Source organism: Sus scrofa, chromosome 2 (assembly GCF_000003025.6).
Source record: "Sus scrofa isolate TJ Tabasco breed Duroc chromosome 2, Sscrofa11.1, whole genome shotgun sequence".
In the NCBI taxonomy this organism is placed as follows: Eukaryota; Metazoa; Chordata; class Mammalia; order Artiodactyla; family Suidae; genus Sus; species Sus scrofa.
In genome coordinates, this window is record NC_010444.4 from 58,808,284 (window position 1) to 58,831,956 (window position 23,673).

General features: G+C 50.8%; 2 protein-coding genes across 29 annotated transcripts in view; one reads left to right on the top strand and one right to left on the bottom strand.

The window, feature by feature from the left end:
* On the bottom strand, positions 408-20,200 carry ARMC6 (armadillo repeat containing 6). Of its 10 annotated transcripts, none has more exons than XM_005652914.3 (8): positions 19,721-20,200; positions 12,439-12,608; positions 10,955-11,037; positions 6,176-6,749; positions 4,324-4,469; positions 3,512-3,643; positions 2,760-2,897; positions 408-1,163 (listed from the first exon to the last, which is right to left on the bottom strand). In XM_005652914.3, exons 2-8 carry the CDS (start codon positions 12,557-12,559, stop codon positions 951-953), a joined length of 1,407 nt encoding a protein of 468 aa, XP_005652971.1. In that variant the 5' UTR covers positions 12,560-12,608; positions 19,721-20,200; the 3' UTR covers positions 408-950.
* The window catches only part of SUGP2 (SURP and G-patch domain containing 2), a 37,851-nt gene continuing 33,903 nt past the window's right edge, over positions 19,726-23,673 (top strand). For 5 of the 19 annotated variants that reach the window (XM_005652918.2, XM_021083449.1, XM_021083450.1 and 2 more), the window contains exons 1-2: positions 20,181-20,271; positions 21,722-21,853. In XM_005652918.2, the coding sequence (XP_005652975.1) occupies positions 20,241-20,271; positions 21,722-21,853 (163 nt within the window). In that variant the 5' untranslated portion in view covers positions 20,181-20,240. Of the gene's footprint in view, positions 19,999-20,180; positions 20,324-20,450; positions 20,729-21,721; positions 21,854-23,673 lie in introns of those variants that run through there. The other 14 variants (XM_021083454.1, XM_021083455.1, XM_021083452.1 and 11 more) reach the window with 7 other exon arrangements.

Genomic DNA, 23,673 nt, shown 5'->3' on the forward strand with positions numbered 1-23,673 from the left:
TCAGGTGCTGAAGCTAGACACTGGGTGTCTCCCATGTGCCCAGCTCTGCTCCCACACCCCTTGGAGGGGGCTCTCTCCCCTCCCCATTCCCCATAGGATCAAATCAAGGCTCAGGGAGGTTACATCACCAGCTCAAGACCACAGAGCTGAGGTGGATGAGATAGTGGGCACCCCAGCCCCCTCAAGGCAACGCACATTCAGAAACAGTGACCTTGTTCATAGATCCCAAGTCTGAGGATGACCCCGGCAGCCCACCCCTCTGAGGTGACAGTGAATCATGTTTCCCAGGTTGTTTCCCTTTGCTTTCCTCAGCAAACCCATGGCCGCCCCAAACATGCACCCCACCCCAGTTCCTTGGAGCCACTGGCTGCAGCCCCTATGCCCCACAGCTATGGAATAGACTCCTCCATTGTTCAACCAACAGTTTTATTACCAGGCAACACTGGCTTGCCTGGGACACAGAGTGACAAACAAGCCTTGGTCCCTGCCCTCTGTTCAGCACAGCCAGGCATCTGTGATCCATTTCACAAGTGAGAGAAACAGTAGTAGGAGTGAGAACGGGCATGTAGCAACAGAAGTGGGATCCCTGCCCTGCTTTGAGGTTGGCCAGTATGGTTTCCCTATTTCAGGCAGACCTTTGGCCCTAAGCAATGTTCAGGGACCACTTCTACTAGGAGGCGGTGTGGGGTAGGGCGGCACAGAACAAATGATCCTGATGCTTGCAGCGGTGAGGGGACCAGCATGCAGGGAGGCTGGGAACCAGGGGCTGCTTTCTGCTGTGTAGGTGCCTCCCTGATGCTCCCTTCCCACTCTCTGGCCAACACTTGGTACCCATCAGAAAACACCTCTTGTTGATGGGGGAGAGAATCTAATCCTGCCCCCACCCCAACCCTGAACTGTTTCTGAGTCACGTGACTCACCCAGAGTCACAGCTCAGCCTGAGCCTGGGGTCATGGTGCCAGGTTGCCCTTCTGGCCAGTCCACAGCTCTCGGAGTTCAACGTGGCAGCCCAGGTCCCGCAGGGCGGCCTTGGCCACGTCCTCACAGTCACGGTGGGCGGCACGGGCCTGAGAAATGAGGGCCTCAGCCCCCAGGTCCAGGATGGGCTGTGAGAAGGCTTGCCTGCGGGCCACCAGGTTTCGTATCAGCATGCAGGCCTGTTTCTAGAAGGGAGAACAGAAGATGGCTGGCTGTGAGCTGGCAGGGGGCTGGGGCACTCGAGGATGGTCCACACTGACCTTGGGATCCTCAACATAATACAACATGACTGCAGCCAACATTCAGCAGGGGCTGATGCTATGACTCATCAGGCTAGATTCATGCCTTCACTTCATCCTTGTGGAAGTCCTGGGAGGCAGGACTAATCCTCCCATCTCCCAGGTGAGGAGACTGAAGCTCAGGATAGCCAAGTGCTTTGGTGAGTGTGGCTGATCCCTCAGGTTTGGGACCCAAAGTCTCCAAGCAATATCCCCTGATGCTGGCAAGAGCCTGGCCAGGTGGCAGGGGAGGAGGGCAGGGAGACAGTGAGAAGAGTGGGGTTGTACTCAGGGTCCAGCTGTCAATTATAGTGTTACTCATCCAGTCAACATTTGTGCTCTGTGTATCTGCCCAGAGTGGGTGCTGAGAAGCATCCCACCATGGCGTCCACCACCAGTGAGACAGCAGACGAGAAGCAGGTGAGTGTGAGGACCTGCCTGGCCAGAGTGGACAGGAGACGGGCCAGCCAAGGAAATAGCATCCTGGAGGAGGGACCAGCAAGAACGAAGGCCTGGTATGTCTCAGGACTGACAAGGAGGCCCCTGTGCCGGGAGGGTATGAAAAGTGGGAGGCAGGGAGCGCCCTGGGGGCCACTACAGGGAGGAGTGTAGGTTTCTGGTAGGGCTGTGCCTTGCCCTGTCTACACTTCAGCTTTACTGACTCCACAGCAAGGTGTGGACAGCGGTTTCACACACAAAACAAAAAGCAGCAAGAGTTTCCTTCGTGGCTCAGCAGTTAACGAACCTGACTAGGATTCATAAGGACAAGGGTTCGATTTCTGGCCTCGCTCAGTGGGTTGGGGATCCGGCGTTGCCGTGAGCTGTGGCATAGGTTGCAGAAGTGGCTCGGATCCTGAGTTGCTGTGGCTGTGGCTCAGGCCAGCAGCTGTACCTCTGTTTCGACTCCTAGCCTGGGAACTTCCATATGCTGTGGGTGCAGCCCTAAAAAAAAAAAAAAAAAAAAACCCAAAACACACAAAGCAGCAGCCTAAGGTAGGGCAGGGAACCTTCCCCAAACCTCAGGAGATCCCCATCTGCTAGTCCCCCCCAATATCCCTACTCCTTCCCCCCAGATCTCCCTAAGAGACTGTCAGGAATGGAAAAGATAAAATGCAAGAAGAGAAAGGAGGAGTTCTCTAGTGGCCTAGTGGTTAAGGGTCTGGAATCGTCACTGCAATGGCAAGGATTTGATTCTTGGCCAGGGAACTTCTGCATGCCTTGGGTGTGCCAAAAAAAAAAAAAAAAAAAAAAAAAAAAAAAAAAAGCCAAGGAACAGGAAAGGAGAAAACAGTGGGCAGAATTCAGCATTTCTGGAGGTGGGAAGTAGGTGTAGGACATCAGGGGCTAAGAAAGAAGAAGACCATGAAGGCTTAATTCATGATGGGGATGGAACAGGGACGAAGAGGCTCTGCATCCTACACCAAACCCTCCTAACCTGCATTCTGGCCTCTTGCCCGACCTGCCCACCAGGCTCCTGTCTCCTCTTCCTGTCCCAATGCCTACCTGAACGCCAGCCTCCTGCGGGTGTGCCTTCATGGCCTGCAGTGCAGCCAGGGCCCCACCGCCCTCCATGATGACCCGGCTGTTCTCTGGTTTGCGCAGAGCCAGGACACACAGGGCTGCGCAGCTCTGCTCACACACCTGTGGGGTGGGTCACAGGGATGGCTGAGGGGAGGCAGACAGACTCCCACCATCATCAGCTCCCCAGGTGAATGCCCTGCAACCTCACCTGGACAGACCACTGTCAGCCTGTATGTGTAAAACTGGACCAGAAATAACAGAAATGATGCCAGGGTACATCATCCAAGCTCTTGGGGTGACATTCTGGCCCCAGGTTCCTTGCTTGCCCCCACCCTAGCCCTCACTCACCCTGCCCCCACCCCCTTTTCTTTTCTTTTCTTTTCTTTTTTTTTCTTTAACTTTGTTAGGGCTGCACCTGTGGCATATGGAAGGTCCCAGGCTAGGGGTTGAAGCGGAGCTGTAGCCGCTGGCCTACGCCACAGCTACAGCCACGCTGGATCCTCAACTCACTGAGGGAAACCAGGAATCAAACCCACATCCTTACGGATCCTAGTCGGGTTCGTTAACTGCTGAGCCATGAAGGGAACTCCCCGCCACTCTCTTACTCACCCTAGACCTGGCCCTGCCTCAGATGGGAAAGACCCCTGTGTAGATGTAGATACTGATCTGGGACTCCAGCCATACTGCCTCACCTCACATGTCCCCCCACCCCCATCCTGCCCTTAAGTGCATACCTGGGGACTGGCCAGGTGCCGAGTCATAGCGGCCACAATGGACTCTGTTCCGCCAGCACGCACAATGGCATCCTTCACATCATCGTTGCCTGCAATGGCCCTCAGTGCACTCAGCACTTGCTTCACAAGGTCCTGAATGGGGGCAACACACGGGTCACCTCCAGCTCCCTTCTTCTAAGCAGCACTAACTACTTGGTTTCCAGATTGTGGCAGGGGGGTCTCAAGGGAGGATCTGGGGCTGCTTTAACGTCTGCTCTCTGAACAACAAGTGGCAGGGAACAGCAGGGCTGTCACTTGCTATAAAGAGAAGGCAGGGGAAGCTCCAGGAGGTGGATCTGGAGGCTCTGGCCACCTGTATCCAGGCCAGGGGTTTGGATGACTTTGCTACTCCCTCCACCCCCCACCACCACTGAAGGGCATGTGGCTCAGGCCAGCAGCCACAGCACAGGTGGGCCTCACTCCAGCATCACACATCTGAGCTGGGGTCAGTGCCAATCTCTGACCACCCACTCTGCTCCTCCCGCTCCTGGTTGAAAATTCAAAGGTGCTAAAGTACAGTGAGAGGGGGCGGGTGGGTTTGTTTTCCCCCTAAACTTTAAAGTTCCTTCTCATGGGTCAACTGAACTTTGATTCTGGGCTCAGTAGCCAGGGCCAGCATGTTCTGACTCAGCCTGCGTGGCTGAGCAGGGCCCAAAGGGACAGAATTCACTGCCCGTCCCCCTCCCACTCCTCCCCGCCCCATGTCGAGAGAAATGACCATTGGAAACTTGGGCAAGGGGACTTTGCCCCTTAAGACAACTCTGGATGCCCACCTGGTGGTCATTGCAGTCCGCGAGCAGGGCCACCAGGACGTTGAGGCCCCCAAGGTCGACAACCTCCTGGCAGAACTCATTGCGGACAGCCAGGCGGGACAGGGTGCTGCAGAGCTCACTCAGGATGCTGGGGTTGTCAGGGAATGCTGCAGAGAGGGAAGAAGGAACCGCCGGGATGAGGCGGGGGCGAACCAGCCTCGGCTCAGAGCCAGCTGTCCTGGGAGAAATGGGAATCCTGAATTCCACTCCACCAGGGAAGCCGGGCCACTTTTCCTGGCAGGATGCCCACCTGCATTAGGAAGGCTCCAGTGAACCCCGGGGTGGGGTGGGGTGGTGTGGAGGTGGGGGGCCTGCATGGGCCTGTGGCGCCCCCTGCTGGCTGCCAGGGAAGATATGGGAATGTGTCTCCCCCTTTACCATGTCCCAGATAAATTCCAGACTAACTGATGATCTCGACTAAAAAAAGAAAACCATAAGAGTGCTAAAATAAAACATCTGAGACTATTTTTATGATCTTGGGTTGGGAATGACCTTTCTAAGTGCAACAGGACACCTAGAAGCTGCAGAGGGACATATGGATAGAGGTGACTGGGGCAAAATTGGACACAGATGCTGAGGATAAAGCTCAGAGGCACCAAGGAGGAGACGCCCAACTGAGACTGATGGTGGGGAGGAGAGGGTTAGGGCTCTGTGGCAGGAGTGGGGGAGTGGAGGAGTGCAGAGAGCCATGATGACACAGAGCTCAGTGATGGTCAGTTTGTATGTCCCTGTGGACAGGCCATTGCCTTTAATGACTCCATGAACACTACTCCGTGGAGGTATTCTCCAGATGTGGTAACATCTGTGACCTGCTGACTTTAAGTAAAAGAGATGACCCTTGATGGTCCGGGTGGGCCTCATCCAATCAGCTAAAGGCCTTAAGAAGGAAAATGAGGCTTCCCAGAGGAGGAGGAACTACCTGAGCCTCCAGCCTGCTTCACAGATTTCAGGCTCAAAAGCCCCACAACCAGTTCCTTGCAATAAACCTCTCTCTGTATGTACACACACACACACACACACACACACACACGTATATATCCTATTGGTTCTGTCTCTCTGGTAGCACCCTAACTGGTCTGAGCTCCTATAAATAAACACAGAAGATGCAAACTAACCCTAGGAAAAGCAGCCCAATTTTGCAGATGGTCAGGACCAGTTTTCGCCCTCTCTGGAGGTGTGGAGGGGAGTGTGAGGCAGGCCCACCTCCCCTGCCTACAGTGCCAGAGTCACACACATGGGCCTGGCCACAGAGCCACAGGGCAGGCTGGAAAGGGAAACTCCTTTCTCTAGCACTTTCTGTGCACCAGGCCCTAGTCAGGCCTTTTCCGGTAGATGCAGTGGACTAGGGACAGGGGCTTTCACACACAAACATCAGTGTTGTGACTGTGATTGGCTCATCAGAGTCACCCCTGAGTTAGGCACATGGACATGCAGAAGAACTGATGGCCAAGTGTAAACCAAGGTGTAAACTTCTGCCTGGGAGTGGCCATGGTGCCAGCAACACCCTCCTATCTTTGGGAGTCAACAGCCTTATTTTTCTCCTTGAGGAGCCACTCTTCTCCACTCTTAGTCTGTGTTATTGCACAGGGCTGAGCCCCCTCCCCAAATGGCTCTGAGATGAACATGGGACCTGGTCCTGGCCAGTGAGTGCTGGCTTGGAACTCTACTGGAACAACCAGGAGTAAGGACACTGCTCTGCTAGGGCTGCCATGCAGATAGGACCACACTGACAGACAAGCACAGCCTGGAACCAGCCATGCCTGAAGCAGTCATAACCCTCCCTGACTCTCACTCTTGCCACATTGGCTCCTACCTTTGGCAGCCTCAATGAGCACCTTCAAACCTCCATTCTCCTGCACAATCATCTTGGCATGGTCATGGGCATGGCCGAAGGGCACACGGATGTCATCATCAAAGGTCATGACCCGTAGGGCCCAGCAAGCCTCCCTGACCACATCAGCACAGTGCCTGTGCCGGGAAATGGCACCGGTCAGCAGGGGCAGCACACCAGCCTTCACCAGGCTCTGCCGGTTCTGCTCATGCTTTAGGCAGGCATGGCGCACACAACGGATCCCAGAGCTGGTCACATTGGCTGAGTCGGCATTCCTAGCCAGTGTGGCCACCAGCAGCTGCAGGCCCTGGGTGTCCAGGAGGTCAGGCTGGCCCTCAGTCAGGGCTGACAGGGCATTGAGGGCCTGGATCAGGAGGCCGGGGTCACCTGCTGCGGCCAACTTCCAGGTAGCAAGGAGGATGGGGTAGGCCCCCTTCTCGGCTGCCAGGAAGCGACAGGCTTTGTGCTGCTTGCATTGTTCACAAAAGCGGGCAAGGTGGGCTGATGCCTCCTGGGGGTGAGAGTGGGCCACGGACTCCTGCAGGTCATCCAGGGCCTAGGGAACAGAGGAGAAACCTCAGTGTCAGCTCAGTCCAAAGAGGGTCACAGTGACAGTGCTGCACCCCTGTGAGATTCCCTCCCTGAGATTTGGGCCTTGGCGGAAGTTCTGTGGCAGCTTCTACACCTGTTTAAGAGTCTTAAGCTTGAGGAATTCCCATCATGGCTCAGGTGCTAACAAACCTGACTAGCATCCATGAGGATGTGGGTTCAATCCCTGGTCTCGCTCAGTGGGTTAAGGATCCCTTGCTGTGAGCTGTGGTGTAGGTTGCAGATGTGGCTCAGATCCGTTGCTGTGGCTGTGGTGTAGGCTGGAAGCTACAGCTCCGATTCAACCACTAGTCTGAGAACCTCCATATGCTGTGGGTACAGCTCTAAAAAGACCCAAAAAAAAAAAAAAAAAGTATTAAGCTTGAGAGGCAACAGAGAGAGACTGGCCTCGCCATCTCAGTGTCCCTACCTAGGAGCTACAGACACGGTTGTTTTACCTATATTCAACTCTAAGCCCCTTGGGGAAAAATGTAAAATGAGTGAAGACAATTTGAACAGGACAGACAAGTCTAGCTTCCATTCAATGCCATGGCCTTAGGACCTGCCTCAGCTTGAGCTCAAGATGAACACATGCCCCTATAGCATATGACATCATTTGCATCCCAGCCCTAGGGAGGCTGGGTCTACAGATGCCATCAGCCCAAAGGGCTTTGATTTGGTCCTGATTGCCATGGAAGACAAGAATGCCTGTCGGTCAAGTCTCACTGAGTTCAGATTTGTAGATTTAACTGAGTATATGTTATGAAACAGACTAGTAAGAAATAGGTTAAAATCAGGAGTTCCTGTCATGGTGCAGCAGAAATGAATCTGACTAGGAACCATGAGGTTGCAGGTTCGATCCCTGGCCTCGATCAATGGGTTAAGGATCTGGTGTTGCCATGGTGTAGGCCGGCAGCTCCCATTAGACCTCTAGCCTGGGAATCTCCATATGCCACAGGTGTGGCTCTAAAAAAATAAATAAATAAAAATACATAAATAAATAGGTTAAAACCAGAATACGTTACTTGAATGGACATTTCTTTTTTTTTTTTTGGCTGTGCCTGTGACACATGGAAATTTCTAGGCCAGGGACTGAACCCATGCCAGGCTGTAACCCAGGCTGATACAGTGACAATGCCGGGTCTTTAACCCACCATGCCACAACAGAACTCCTGAATAGACATTTCTTCAAAGATAACACAGATGGCCACTAAGCACATGAAAAGATGCTCAACATCACACAAATCATTACAGAAATGCAAATAAAACCCCACAACATGACATCATCACACCCATTGAAGTGGCTACTATTAAAAAAAACCCCAAATGAATAGAGAATAACAAGTGTTGGCCAGGACTTGGAGAAATTGGAACCCTGTTGCCCGGGTGGTGGGAAAATAAAATGGTACAGTTGCTGTAGAAAGCAGTACAGTGGTTCCTCAAAAAATTAAACCAAGAGATCCAGCAAGAGATTCCACTTCTGGGTACATAACCAAAAGAACTGAAAGCAGAGTCTCAAAGAGATGTTTGCCCACTCATATTCACAGGATTATTACTACTAATTTTTTTGGCTTTTTGTTTTAAATTTTTGGCCACATCCATGGCATGCAGAAATTCCCAGGCCAGGGATCAAACCGGTGCCACAGCAGTGACCTGAGCCACAACAGTGACAACACCAGTTCCTTAACCTGCTAGGCCACCAAGGAAATCCATCATCAGCATTTTTTGTTTGTTTTGTTTTGCTTTTTTGCTTTTTAGGGCCACACCCGTGGCATAAGGAAGTTCTCAGGCTAGGGGTCAAATCGGAGCTGCAGCTGCCAACCTACACCACAGCTCACGGCAACGCCAGATCCCCAACCCACTGAGCGAGGCCAGGGATCAAACCCACATTCTCATGGATAGTAGTTGGATTCGTTTCCATTGCACCACCATGGGAACTCCCTCAGCAGCATTATTAATAGCAATCAAAAAGCAGAAGCTACCTAAGTGTCCATCAGTGGATGAACGGATAAGCAAAATGTGTATTAGGAGTTCCCTTGTGGTTCAACAAGTCAATGATCTCGGGTAGTCACTGCTGTGGCTCTGGTTACAGCTGTGGTGCAGATTCAATCTCTGGCCCAGAAACTTTCACGTGGTACAGGTTCCATCTCTGGCCCAGAAACTTTCACATGCTGCAGGTGCAGCCAGGAAAAAAAATGTGAGAGTTCCCCTGGTAGCTCAGTGGTACCGAACCTGTTTGGTATCCATGAGGATGTGGGTTCAATCCCTGGCCTCGTTCAGTGGGTAAGGATCTGGCATTGCCATGAGCTTGGTCTCAGACATGGCTCAGATCCCATATTGCTATGGCTGTCGCGTAGGCTGGCAGCAACAGCTCCAATTAGACCCCCTAGCCTGGGAACTTCCATATGCTGTGGGTGCAGCCCTAAAAAAGACTATATACATATTTTATACATATATATGTAATCACACAATGAAATATTATTCAGCCATAAAAGGAAGGAGTGGCTCATCGGGTTAAGAACCCAACTATTAACCATGAGGACGCAGGTTTGATCACTGGCCTTGTATGGTTGGTTAAGGATCTGGTGTTGCCACAAGCTGCTGCATAAACCACAACTGTGGCTCAGATCTGATCCCTGGCCCGGGAACTCTGTTATACCGCATGGCAGCCAAAAGGGAAAAAAAAAAAGGAAGGAAATTCTGACAATACTACCACATGGATGAATCTTGATGACATTATTCTAAGTGAAATAAACCAGTTACAACAGGACAAGTACTGAGGGAGTCCCCTTAGGTTCACACCCAGGGCCACCTCCTTTATCCTCCTCTTTTGTCACTATGCTTTCTGGCTGCAAGGTGAGTCATTTTTTTTTCCCTTTGGATCTCAATTTTACCATCTGTTAAATGGGGATAACAACCCATCAGAAAACCAGGGATAGAGTTCCCACCGTGGCACGGTGGCTTGGGTTGCTGCTGAGGTCCAAGTTCGATTCCTGGCCCAGCGCAGTGGGTTAAAAGGATCCAGTGTTGCCACAGCTGTGGCTGGGATTCAACCCCTGGCCTGGGAACTTCCATATGCTGTGAGTGTGGCCATAAAATAAAAAAAATTCAAAAAAAGCAAGCAAGCAAACAAGCCAGGGATGACACGATCTACTTCAGGTTTGCTTAAGTGCTACAGGGATAGGCTGTAACATGCCAGTAAAGAGTTGGTGCTCAATAAGTGACAGCCTTGGTGTCCCCAACGTGGCTCAGCGGTAACGAACCCAACTAATATCCATGAGGATGCGGGTTTGATCCCTCGCCTTGCTCAGTGGGTGGGGGATCCAGCATGGCTGTGAGCTGTGGTATAGGTCACAGATGCGGCTTGGATCTGGTGTTGCTGTGGCTGTGGCATAGGCCAGCAACTATAGCTCTGATTGGACCCCTAGCCTGGGAACCTCCATATGCCACGGATGCAGCCTTAAAAAGACAAAAAAGGAGTTCCCGTTGTGGCGCAGTGGTTAATGAATCCGACTAGGAACCATGAGGTTGCGGGTTCGGTCCCTGCCCTTTCTCAGTGGGTTAACGATCCGGTGTTGCCGTGAGCTATGGTGTAGGTTGCAGACGCGGCTCGGATCCCACGTTGCTGTGGCTCTGGCGTAGGCCGGTGGCTACAGCTCTGATTCGACCCCTAGCCTGGGAACCTCCATATGCCGTGGGAGTGGCCCAAGAAATAGCAAAAAGACAAAAAAAAAAAAAAAAAAGTGACAGCCTTACTATGATCCCACTCTTGTCCTGGGATTCCTGTTGATTTTTTCTGAGCAAACTCAGTAGGCAGGAGACCACAGAGGGGCTCCTTCAAGTCATCCTTCACCTCAACACCAGGACAAACATGAATGCTGTCCGCCCCTCAGGCCCCAAGTGCTAGCCACTCCCTGTCCATCCCATCAGCTCCAATCTCAGAATGTGGCACTTGGGTGGGAGGGCAGAGCAAGGTGGCCCCCCAAGAGGCCCTCAGGCATGGACTCAGGAAGCTTTGGCTGCAAACTTAGGCTCACCTGTGCTCCCTGGGCAGGCTCAGATCTTCTAAGTCTGTGCCTGCCATTTGGGAACAAGGAAAGAGGTGCCCCCGACAGAGTTTTGGGGTGACATGGGCCCATACCTGTAAGACCCATGTGGGCTGCCCTCTCCTACCTGCAGGATGTCATGTATAGGCTCCTGGGCTCCATCTGCAGACACCTTCGGCGTCATCTTTACAATGTTGCTCAGATCAACCCCTGCGGCAGAGGGGGGAGTTAGGAAACAAGTGGCAGCCATCACCCCTATAGGCCTGAGTCACACAGCATATCTCTTCAGCTGGGACCACCCTACTCTGGAGGCCGTCAGAGATCTGCCCAGCTCCCTACCCTACCCCCGCCCTCTTGGGCAGGGCCCAGCAGCCACTCCCATACCAGGATGCAGGGCAGGGTCTTTGCACCTTAGCCCCGTCCAGTCAAAGGAAGCAGAGGACTTGCGAGGCTGCACAACAGCACTGCAGTAAGGGACACACTCTGTCTAGTGGGCTGAGAGGGGAGGGGAACCCATGGCCTTCTCCCTGGGGGCTCCCATTGTTCTTCATCCAGGCGGCATCTCAGCCCTTACCGGCACACCCAAAGGAAGCCCCCACTGTGCAGAACACATCTAAGTGCCCCTCCAGCTCCTATCCAGTGTCTATACCCTACTCGGTGCCCAAGAGGCCAGCTTCTGACCTCTAAAGCTGGATCCCAGGGCTCCCTTGCCCTCCAGCATCTGAGTGGGCTTGACCAATGGGAAGCGGGACTTGAGATCAGGGGCAGGAGTGGGAGGGCAGTGTGTTCATTTCCAGCTTCCTGTCTCTGCCTCTGTCAGGTGACCTTCATCCCCAGCTATAGCCTGTTGTGGAGCGGGGAGGTCCTGGATGTGGCTGGCAGGGTCTCCTAACTTTGCCCACACTATCGCGGAGAATTCCCTCTTAACTGCTCTCCTCCACGGCCCAGCCTGCGAATGCCACCTGGTGACCAACATTCCTTCTGCCTCCATGAACACAAGCTGGGGTGCAGGTGGGGCAGGGAGGTAGGTGGCCCTGTTTCTTGGGAGGTGGTCAAGAAAAGTCTCTTCAGGAGTTCCTGTAGTGGCACAGTGGGTTAAGAACCTGATTAATATCCATGAGGATGCAGGTTCAATCCCTGGCCTTGCTCAGTGGGTTAGGCATCCAGCATGGCCGTGAGCTGTGGTATAGGTCACAGATATGGCTCGGATCCAGCGTGGCTATGGCTGTGGTGTAGGCCAGCAGCTGCAACTCCAATTTGACCCCTAGCCTGGGAACTTCCCTGTGCGGCAGGTGTGGCCTAAAAAACAAAAAAAGAAAAAAGAAAAGTCTCATCAAAGAAGTGACAGTGTAAACGAGACCCACTTTGAAGGACCCAGCCCTTGGATGTCAGGGTGAGGTCCAGGCAAGTAGAGTGTGGGCAGCACTGAGGTGGGAGTGGGTGGCCAGCTGCCTGGGGCAGAGTGCAGAGAGGGGACAGGGCCAGGCCTGTCATGCTAGGAGAGATGGCGTCAGGGCAGGACATCACTCCTGCAGGTTAAGAGCTGTAGACTGGAGGCGACTGTGTGGCAAAGAGCCCGACCATCGCTGAGACCAAGCTCCACTGCCCTACCTTGTGATTCAAACTGCTTCACAGCCTCTTTCACTGCCTCCTCTGGCCCCATCTCAAACTCCTCGATGTTCTCACGAACAGCCGCATCAAAGGTCTCTTGAGTGATGCGTTTGGAGGCCATCTTTAGCTCCTCCGTGTGCGGCCAAAGGTGCCCAACAGATGCTCCCAAGCTGAGAAGGTGAGAAGAAAGCTTCATTGAGGGTGAGATGGCAACTGAGAACCTGGCTACCATTTAGGGAGCAGCTACAAGGGGCCAGAGCCTAAAACCATCCTGGAAAAATTCTTATGACCTGAGTCACAGGAAAGGGTGATATCTCAATACCCACAGAATGTCTAAAAGTACAGAAGAGGCAGGTAGTACACCAGATTTTACTTAAGAAATGGAGAATGGTGGCGTTCCCATCTTGGTTCAGTGGTTAACAAACCCGACTAGAATCCATGAGGATGCAAGTTCTGTTCCTGGCCTCACTCAGTGAGTTAAGGATCTGGCGTTGCTGTGGCTGTGGTGTAGGCTGGTGTCTACAGCTCCGATTCAATCCCTAGCCTGAGAACTTCCATATGTAGAAAGCATGGCCCTAAAAAGCAAAAAAAAAAAAATTGTAACGTGACAATGGGTGGACAGTATCTAGGCCCACTGTGTGATTTCAGGTCAACAAAAGAGAAACACAACTAAACTTGCCCCCCAACAAGCACAAAATGCACTTGTGAAGTCATCTTGCTGAAAACTCAGACCCAAATCTCAGTCCATCTTGCTGAATGCCAGCCCATATGGGATTTAGCAGTTAAAATGTAGCTAATACAATCGAGAGACTGAATGTACGTTGTTGTTATTTTTTTTTCTTTTTAGGGCCACACCTGTGGCATATGGACGTTCCAGGGCTAGGGATCAAATCAGAGCTACAACTGTCAGCCTATGCCACAGTCATGGCAACAACAATCCAATCCACATCTGTGAACTACATTGCAGCTTGTGGCAATGCCAGATCCTTAACCAAGTGAGCGAGGCCAGGGATCAAACCTGCATCCTCATAGATACTATGTTGGGTTCTTAACCTACTGAGCCGCAACAGGAACTCCTGAATGTACTTTATTTTTAGTTCATTTTAATATAAATAGCTACGTGTGATGAGTGGCTGCCATACTGAGCAGCAAGATTCTAGAGCTGTTGACTAGTTTATAGGAAATTGAGGACAAAGAGACAAGTCAACCAATATCAGAGGGATATGATCTGCAAAATCCCCACAAAGGAGGCAGCCTCAGCTACAGGAAAAATACCTAGGGCTTTCAACAAATAAACCACAAAAACAATGAAAAGGCTTGGGGGTCCTTCAATAGATGAACGGACAAAATGTGGAGTGTCCATACAATGGAGTATTATTCAGCCATAAAAAACAAAGCCCTGACGCATGTTACGATGTGAACGAACCTCCAAAACACACTGACTAAGAGTCAGGATTCATATAGCCCACAATGTTGTATGAACCCATTCATACGAAATGTCCAGAACAGGCAAATCCACAGAGATAGAAAGTAGATTAGTGAGTGGTTGCTAGGGGCTGAGGGGTGAACAGGTAGGGGACTAGGGAATGACTACTAATGGGTACAGGGTTTCCTTCTGAGGTGATAAAAATGTTCTGGAATTAGTGGTTAAGCAACTTTTAATCACTACAGAATTCCCATTGTGGCTCAGTGGAAAAGAGCCTAACTAGTATCCGTGAGGATGCAGGTTCAATCTCTGGCTTTGATCAGTGGGTTAAGGATCTGGATGTGATCTGTGGTGTAGTTCAAAGACACAGCTCAGAACCTGATTTGCTGTTTCTGTGGCTATGGTGTAGGCTGGCAGTTATAGCTCCAATTTGACCCCTAGCCTGAACTTCCATATGCCGTGGGTGCAGCCCTAAAAAGACAAATAAACAACGCCCCCCAAAAAAAACCCCAAGTTGCACGCTTCACGTGGGTGAATATTATGGTATGCAAACTACAGCTCAATGAAAAAGTTCTCTTTGGAGTTCCTACTGTGACACACTGGGATTGGTGGCATCTCTGGAGCACAGGGATGCAGGTTAGATCCCTGGCCCAGCAAAGTGGGTTAAGGATCCGAGGTTAAGACCACAGCTCAGATCTGATCCCTGGCCCAGGAACACAACATGCCATGGGGCAGCCAAAAAAGAAAAAAGAAAAATAAAGAGAAAAGTACTCTTCTATTTAAAAATCAAAAACAATTGGAGTTCCCATTGTGGCTCAGCGGTAATGAACCCAACTAATATCTATGAGGATACGGGTATAATTCTTGACCTTGCTCAGTGGGTTAAGGATCCAGCATTGCCATGAGCTGTGGTGTAGGTCACAGACACGGCTTGGATCCAGTGTTGCTATGGCTATGCATAGGCCAGCAGATATAGCTCTGATATGCCCCCTAGCCTGGGAACTTCCATATGCTTCAGGTGTGGCCCTAAAAAAGCAAAAATAGGTAAGTAAATAAATAAAATAAGAAAATAAAAAACCAAGTTCTCAAATCAAATAAAAAAATAAAAAACAAGGAGTTCTAGTTGCAGGGCAGTGGAAATGAACTTGACTAGTTCTAACCCTAGTTGTTAACCCTAACCTTAACCCTAACCCATGAGGATGCAGGTTCGATCCCTGGCCTTGCTTGTGGGTTAAGGATCCGGCATTGTCATGGCGGTGGAGTAGGTTGGTTTGGATTCGACCCCAGGCCTGGGAACTTCCATATACCGTGGGAGCAGTCCTAAAAAGCAAACAAAACAAAACAAAAAACCCCACAAACATTACTTTAAAAAAATAAAAAACAAATGGAAAACTTTATAAGTCAACTATACTCGAATAAATTTTTTTTAAAAAAAGAATAACTTAAAAAAAAAAAAGGGAAATCCAGCACAGGTACACACTGGAGTGCAAGGGATAGTATCAGTAGTTACATGACCCAGCACCTTGGACAGTGCCTTTTCCTTTAGGAGGTTGGGGACAGATCATAGAGTTAAATGAGACAAAAGCTTCAGTAAAAGAACCAGTGATCTTGACAAGATGGTCACCAGGGTGCAAGCAGTTTGTTAACAGCTAATATCTGCCACTCATTCTCTCTCTTCTTTTATCTTTTTAGGGCCGCACTCGAGACTAGGAGTCAAATCAGAGCTACAGCTGCACAGCCATAGCAACTCGGGATCCAAGTCACATCAGCTCCCGGCAATGCTAGATCCTTAACCCACTGAGTGAGGTCAGGGATCAAACCTACATCCTCATGGATACTGGTCAGGTTCTTAACCTGCTGAGCCACAACGGGAACTTCCACCCTCTCTTTGTAGTGAGGAGGGACCAGCCTCAGGCCAAGAGCCTAACAGAGGTTAACAACTTTTAAAATTTCATTTGTTTTATTATATCTACCTTGTTTATTGCAGCAAAACTACATTTCATATCTTGGAATTATGTCAAGTTTTCACTTAAAATACATCACTTCTTAGAGTTCCCGTCATGGCTCAGCGGAAACAAATCTGACTAGCATCCATGAGGATGCAGGTTCAATCCCTGGCCTTGCTCAGTGGGTTAAGGACCAGCGTTGCTGTGAGCTGTGGTTTTAGGTCACAGACGAGGCTCAGATCCCAAGTTGCTGTGACATAAGCCCTAGCCTGGGGAACTCCATATGCCACGGGTGCGGCCCTTAAAAAAAAAAAGACCAAAAAAAAAAAAAATCACTTCTTCTTTTTCATTTGGGGCTGCACCGGAGGCATATGGAGGTTCCCTGGCTAGGGGTCCAATCAGCTGTAGCCAGCCTTCGCCAGAGCCACAGCAACACAGGATCTGAGCCTCGTCTGTAACCTACACCACAGCTCACAGCAACACTGGATCCTTAACCCACTGAGCAAGGCAGGAATCAACCACATCCTTATGGATACTAGTCAGTTTCATTAACCACTGAGCCACAATGGGAACTCCACATCACTTCTTACAAGAAGAGTACAAGGTGTGCTGTATAGGGTACACACAGAAGGGTCTCTTACTTCACCAATTACCATTTTGCCATGTTAACTTCTCTACATGAGTGAGTGAGTGCCTATGAGAGTGTGACATATACATCGGCTGAAAGCACTCTCCAGGCATTCTTCAGATCCCTTCCCTCCTGCAGATGTCAGCATGACTCTCCCGAAAAAAGGATTATAAATTCACAGAATGACTGAAATTTAACACAAGAAATTTAACATGGATACAATACTGTTTTCTAACATACAGTACATGATGGATTTTCTTGATTGTTGTAATATTGCCTTTTAAGACAGTTTGTGTTTTTTTCTGGTCTTGGGTACCATTCCAGAATTATGCATCACCAAAAGCACAGAAAGTGTGTTAGGAGGACAAAGGCACAGCGGGTACTAGGACAGTGACATGGGAATGTGAAAATTTGGGCCATGTGAGAAACAAGCCACTAAAGCCCTCACTTCTCTTTGTGGAGGTAGCACAGGATGTGAGTATTCCATCTGTGTTTGTGTAGATACTTTGGGCGGGGGTAGGGGAGGGAGGATAGTCTCCAGGATCAGCCAGGGGGGCTCAAATTCCAGGCCCTCCACTTAACCTCACTATTGGTCAAATCTCTCATGTGTGACGCAGGAACAAGCACAGAATCTACCTCATAGAGGTGCAGTGAAAATTCACACAATCAGTTCCTACAAAGCACTAAGAACAGGACTTAGCACAGAGCTCAATAAACATCAGTTAGCTGTTCTTTTCCTTTGTTGCTTAAGAAGTAATTCAGCCAGTTCATGGGGGGCGGGGCACCAAACATCTTCCCTCACTCCCTCACAGACATCCCCCCTCTCTATTCCCGTGAAGAATCAGGGAGCCTGGTTACGGGTTGTTAAGACTTTCCAAGATCAAAAGTGAAGGAAAAGCTTAAGGATGTTCTGTTTTAAGATAAAGAGTTTCTGGAGTTCCCTTGCAGCACAGCTGGTTAAGGATCTGGGGTAGTCACTGCAGCGCTCAGGTTGTTTCTGTGGTGCAGTCCCATCCCTGGTCCGGAAACTTTCTTTTTTTTTCTTTCTTTTTTTTTTTTTGTCTTTTTGCTATTTCTTGGGCCGCTCCCGCGGCATATGGAGGTTCCCAGGCTAGGGGTCTAATCGGAGCTGTAGCCACCAGCCTACGCCAGAGCCACAGCAACGCTGGATCCGAGCCGCATCTGCAACCTACACCACAGCTCACGGAAGCGCAGGATCGTTAACCCACTGAGCAAGGCCAGGGACCGAACCCGCAACCTCATGGTTCCTAGTCGGATTCGTTAACCACTGCGCCATGACGGGAACTCCTGGTCTGGGAACTTTCACTTGCTGTGGGTGGGGCCACACACATACAAAAAAGATAAAAAGTTTCTCGTGGGGAACCTGGACTGTTGGTAGTGGAGAGTTCCTGGTCAGCTTTGAGGGGTGGGAACTTCTGGGCTGAGTGCTGCTAGAGGGACCCTGCTCCTGGCTCAGCCATCAGACATTGCTTTCATCACCCTGGCCATGCTTCAGACCAAATGCGCCAATGGTGAGTGGCCTTTCCATCACAGAAGCACAGCCCTAAAGGGAACATCACTGCGTCTACTTTAAGGATGAAGAATCTGAAGTTCAGAGAAAGGAAGAACCTGCTGCAGGTCCACAGGCAGTAAGAGGCTTGGATAGGACCCTATCACCCTTTCCTGTCTCGTTAACACCTTCCCTCCACCTGGGTCCTCTGCAGAGCTCCCACCAGTCCTCCTAGACTGCCTCTTCCTGGGAACCTTCCCTGACCACTCAGACAAAGCCGGTGTACTTTTGGCTCCTTCTGCCCCAAGAACTTCCCTCTGTCCAGACTTAAGAGCCCTGAGCTGCAGGGGTCAGTGTTTGGCTCTGGGACCAGCCCTTAGGCCAGACCTTCAGGGTCCCCTAGATCCAGCCCAGCGCTGGGAGCCAGACTGAAAGTTCAGATCTTGGAGTTCCCATTGTGGCTCAGTGGCTAACGAATCCAACTAGGAACCATGAGGTTGCGGGTTTGATCCCTGGCCTCGTTCAGTGGGTTAAGGATCCGGTGTTGCCGTGAGCTGTGGTGTAGGTCGAAGATGTGGCTCAGATTCCACGTTTCTGTGGCTCTGGCATAGGCCAGTGGCTACAGCTCCAATTAGACCCCTAGCCTGGGAACCTCCATATGCCACAGGAGCGGCCCTAGAAAAGACAAAAAAAAAAAAAAAAAAAAGAAAGAAAGACAGAAAGACAGAAAGACAGACAGACAGACAGACAGACAGACAGAAAGGAAAGAAAGTATAGATCTGGAGCTTATGAGAAAGATGGTGCCTGGGAATGGTCACCTGGGAGCCACCTGGGGAATAGCCTCAGCCAGAAGAGGAGAGACAAAGCATTACCAGCTCTGGTACTGCATCCAAGGCATGTTAGGGGGAAGGGAGTCATCAAGGCTCCCAACTGACAGCCAGCTTCCCTTTTAAAGCCACAGTTCTGCTTATCAAAAAAACTGTCCTGATGAGCCAAGGACTCTGCATGATTCCTCTCCCTTCACCTGCCACACCCACCCTGGTTCAGGTGGCCTCACCTGCTTTCTCCCTGCCATACCCAGAGCCTCTACTCTCCACAAGGCAGCCAGAGAGAGACTTGAAAGCTCAGGGACCACCTCACTCACCTATTCAAAATTCTGCAGTGGCTTTCCAACCTTTGAGAACAAGACCCATGAGTTCCCTGGTGGCCTAGCAGTTAAGGATCCCATGTTGTCATTGCTATGGCTTGGGGCACTGCTGTGGCAGCGGGAGTTCTATCCCCGGCCCAGGAAGTCCCGCATGCCATGGGTGCAGCCAAAACCAAAACCAAAACCAAAGCCAGTCTCCTTACCAGCACTTTTCCTACCGGGACCTTCTCACCTGTGCTTCCCTGCTTCTTTCTCATTCTTCCCAGCTATCCAAGGGACAGCCTTCATAATCACTCTGGTCAAAGCATCCCCCGCTCTCCCATCACATCACTCTTTTATAATTTTAACATTATCTCAACATGGAGCGAAATAGTTCATTTATTTATTTGCTTTTGCTGTCTAGCCTCCTCCCCCAATGAAATTTAACTGCATGAGAGCTGGAGCTCCTTTTGTTAAACACCTTCCTCCATCCCCCCACCCCCACCAGCCTAGCATGGGGACGGACATGCAACAGTCACTCAGTACATATACAGGTGCTGAAAGAATGAATAAATGAAAAGAAAGCGAAAAGCAAGGAAGTGGGTAATTTTGTCTCCTGGCGGCTTCCGTAACAGTCTTTCATTACCCAAAACCAAGTCCTTGAAGGCCGCGCCACGGTCACTAGTCCGACCCCACGGCGTCCACTCCCTGCCTTGCGCGCGAGGGGGCTCGGCAGTCGCCACTTCTCACCCGGTCTTCCCGGCCACGTGGGAAAAGGGTGGGGTTCGCGGCTGTCACCAGCTGCAGCGCCGCTGGTCCCTTTCGGCCGCCGTACGCGCGCAGGCGCGCTGGCGCCGCCTCGCCTCGGCCCCTCTCAGCCTGGAGAACCGCTCCCTGGGTGACCAAGGGTGATCGCGGGTACAGGTAAGGCCAAGAGAGCCAACAGGTGTGAGGCAGCGGCGTCTCTGCCACCTTTTCCGGCCTGCTTCCCGTTACCGCCGCCGCCGGCAGACAAATTTTTTTGCCTCGGGAGTATCCGCCCCGAAGACCAGGCAGTGCGCCTGCGCAGAAGGGTTTGGCGACCGCTGCCTGCGTCCGTGCATCCCGGCTCGGTGGCGGCCTGCGCCTGCGCGGCGCGGCGCTGCGGAGACCGTTGGCTCATTTGCATGTCCCCGCCTCGCGCGGTGGCGGCGGCGGGTGAGGAGCCTGAGGCGGTGGCGGGGGCGGCTCCGCGCGCGGTGGGCTCGGGGTGAGGCCCGGGCCCGGGCGTCGTCTGCGGGTGGACCCCGGGGTGGTGGGGCTTGGGCGCAACACCGGGAACCCTGGGTCCCCGCGATGGCGCAGCGGGCTCGGCCCTTGGGCTGCGCGGCGGCCGCGTCAGCCTGGGGGGCGGTCTGCGGCCTCCCGGGCCTGACGCCCCCTTTTCTTCATCTTCGGAGGCTGAGAGGAGGCGGGCCGCTCCCGAAGGGGTTTATTCGTTCGTTCATTCATTCAGCCTGAGCCTGGAACAGCCCCTCTAGTGGGACAGTAACGGCGGCGGGTCGCTGAATTCGGCTGTTTGCTTTTTTTTTTTTTTTTAACCGATTCCATCCCCACAGCAACTCCTCATCATGAGCTGCCCATTCTATAGGTGGGGAAGTGGAGGCTCAGAAAGGTTAGGTCACTTGAATTGATCCCGGGCCACCTGGCCGGGAGACCCTCCCCTTCGATAGCACAGAGCAAGGGGTGCCTCAGAAAAAGGGCTGAAGGATGGGAAAAGGAGGTGATGATTATAAGAAATGAGTATAAGGCAGAAACAAGTTTGGGTTTTGAGGTTGGAGATTTCAAGATGGAAGGGATATCTTGGTGGTAAAGGACATTGCTACTGGATTCCCCTGTTTTGTTTTTCAGTCTTTTTCTACTCAGCCTTTAGGGCTTTGTCCCCACCACCAGGGCCCTGTGTGCCAGGTTCCAGTCTGGGCTACCTGACCTTGCATGGGTCACTGAGTCTGAATTTCCCTTTTGCATTTTTGTATAATTTTATTCATAATAGGACCCACTTCTTTCCTGGGTTGGTGTGAGAAGTAAATGGGCTTGTGGGATTCCCTCCCCTGCAGCAGGACCTGGCACAGAGTAAGCTCTGTCAGTAGGTCATTGTCACTGGTCAGGGACTTCTCCACTCACTCACTGAGAATTCTCTGTCAGAGGGGAAGTCTGCTCTCAGAGTTTCTTTGCTCTGTCTGTGAAATGGGAAAACAGAAATGGGAAATATCACATCTTCCCTAACCACCATTTGCAAGGTTAGGTTTGTCCCTGCTCCCCTACACTGTTGTGTTCAGTTTTATGTATTGCTTCGTGCAGTCCTTCAGTAACCCCAGGAGACAGGACTGCTTTTATAGAGCTGCTTTTAAGGGATTCTGAGGAAATGAGCTTAGAGAAGCAAAATAAATTGTCCGAGATCAACATGCTTGTCTTGCTCCTTCTCAGCTAACACACACCTCTGAGGTTCATGAGGGCAGAGCTCTTCTTAAAATAATCCAGCCTCCCTTTGAAATACCATGTCAGATTATGGATTATTGCCTTTTACTTTGAGGATTAGGTAAAATAGAGCAGGCTCTGTGAGCATTAGTTGTCACTCCTAGTGTCTTTTTTCCCCTTCTTACTGCAGGTCAGAGAAACATGGCAACAAGGAGAATTGCACAGGAGACTTTTGATGCTGTATTGCAGGAAAAGGCTAAACGATATCATATGGACCCCAGTGGTGAGGCTGTAGGTGAAGCTCTTCAGTTTAAAGCTCAAGGTAAACTGAACTGCTTATTTTGAGGGGCTGGAGGGGATGGGGCCTGTGTTTAGGGTCAGAGCAAGAGGATTTCAATGCTTTGGGCAAAATGCAAAAGAGCCTGCCTTCGTATTTGTTAAGAGAAGATAAAATTTTTTCCTGGTCCACTTGCCAATTCATTATGTAGAAGGAAGTATTGTTATTATTTGGAGCTTCTTCTCTCCGGGCACTGGCCCCCAACTAAAGAGGGTCCTTAAATCAATCTTCTGGCTCTGTACCCACCATAGCTACCCTGCTACCCAGGTTTGAACTTCTTTTTTTTTTTTTTTTTTTTCCCCTTTTCTTTAGGGCCATACCCACGGCATATGGAAGTTCTCAGGCTAGGAGTCCAATTGGAGCTGTAGCTGCTGGCCTACGCCACGGCCATAGCAACTCAGGATCTGAGCTGCGTCTGCGACCTATACCATAGCTCATGGCAATGCTGGCTCCCCGACCAGCTGAGTGAGGCCAGAGATCAAACCCGCATCTTCATGGATACTAGTTGGATTCATTTCTGCTGAGCCACAACGGGAACTCCAAACTCATGTGGATTATTGCAATAATCTCCTTCTGAAAGATCTTTTCGTTTCTGGCTTCATTCCCCTCAAATTTGCTCTCCCCACAGATCTATTAATGTCAGTCTTGCTGGGCCAAGGCTCTGCTTGGACTTTTGGGGCTCTGCATTTTAGGTTTACATCTTCAGACATGTGCAGGAGCAGCAAGGTAACTGGTGTGTGCAAGACAGAGGGGCGTGGGGGCTGTGGAGCTGCTGAATGTAGGCTCTGCTTGAAAATACTCCCTTTGCAAAGTTTTGAAACATCATGCCAGCAAAATAAAAAATGGTGCCCACACAGGTTGCAGGACAATGTGGGGGTCTCCCATGGCACCCGAGGCTCCCAGCCCCACTCCCTTGCCTCAGGCCTGTTTGTTGTGAATCCCTCATCCCAGCTCTGCATGGTTAATTCCCTCACCTCAGGCACTAAGACCCAGTTCACAGGTGCCTTCTCCCAGGAGGTCCTAGTAGTCCTTAAGATTGATTTTACACAGTATGCTTGCTCCTGTGCTGTGGGCTGGCATCCTCCAGGCCTCCTTTGGGCCTGTACTGCTTGCTGCTGCACCAGTTGGTGAGCCAGCCTCAGCATAGAAGAGGCTTCCTCAGTGTTGGCTGGATGAGTCTTGAGTGCTTAGGGTAGGGATAACTATTGTTAGGTGTTTTGAACCTGGAGAAACTGAGGCTCAGAGGCTGTTTCCAGCTTCTGAGTTTTCAGAAATTAATGAGTAGCACACAAAACATTCCTGTTACAAAAAAATTAGAAAAATTAAGTAGTTAAAAATAGGATGTGACAAGCCTGTTTGTAGCTTCCTTATCCCTCAAAAGTAATCATATTTGTGGTATTGTGTATATCCTTTAATTCTTTTAGCCATTTATGAATCGTGAATAATTATGTGTTTATATATATATGTACATATACACACATGTATGGAAATTTAAATCTTGTTTATTTTTACCTAGAGACCCAAACACCAATACATATCTTAGTTATCTCAAGAAAGTTCAAAGGACGGGGAGACTTTGAAACCAGTAGGATGCTAGATGATTCTGGGACCATCTCTTTGTCACAAAACTGCGAGGTCCATTGGTCAGCCTTTCTCTGTGTCTCTGCTCTACTCTGCACTTTTCTCATGCCTTGTAAACCAAGTCTTTGGAAGATCCTGTTGTGCAGAATCCAGCCACCACCCTATCTCTAATGCTACTGCCCTAGCCACAGCATCAATAACCATCAATACTGGATTATCTCAGT

What these genes read in the sequence shown, in the direction of transcription:
- ARMC6 (XM_005652913.2), bottom strand. Translation starts at nt 19,383, where the DNA reads ATGAAGGCTGTCCCTTGGATAGCTGGGAAGAATGAGAAAGAAGCAGGG. An exon ending in AAAGAAGCAGGGAAGCACAG is followed by an intron (nt 12,609 to 19,327) that starts GTGAGAAGGTCC and finishes TCACCTTCTCAG; the next exon opens with CTTGGGAGCATCTGTTGGGC. An exon ending in GAAGCAGTTTGAATCACAAG is followed by an intron (nt 11,038 to 12,438) that starts GTAGGGCAGTGG and finishes CCTCTGCCGCAG; the next exon opens with GGGTTGATCTGAGCAACATT.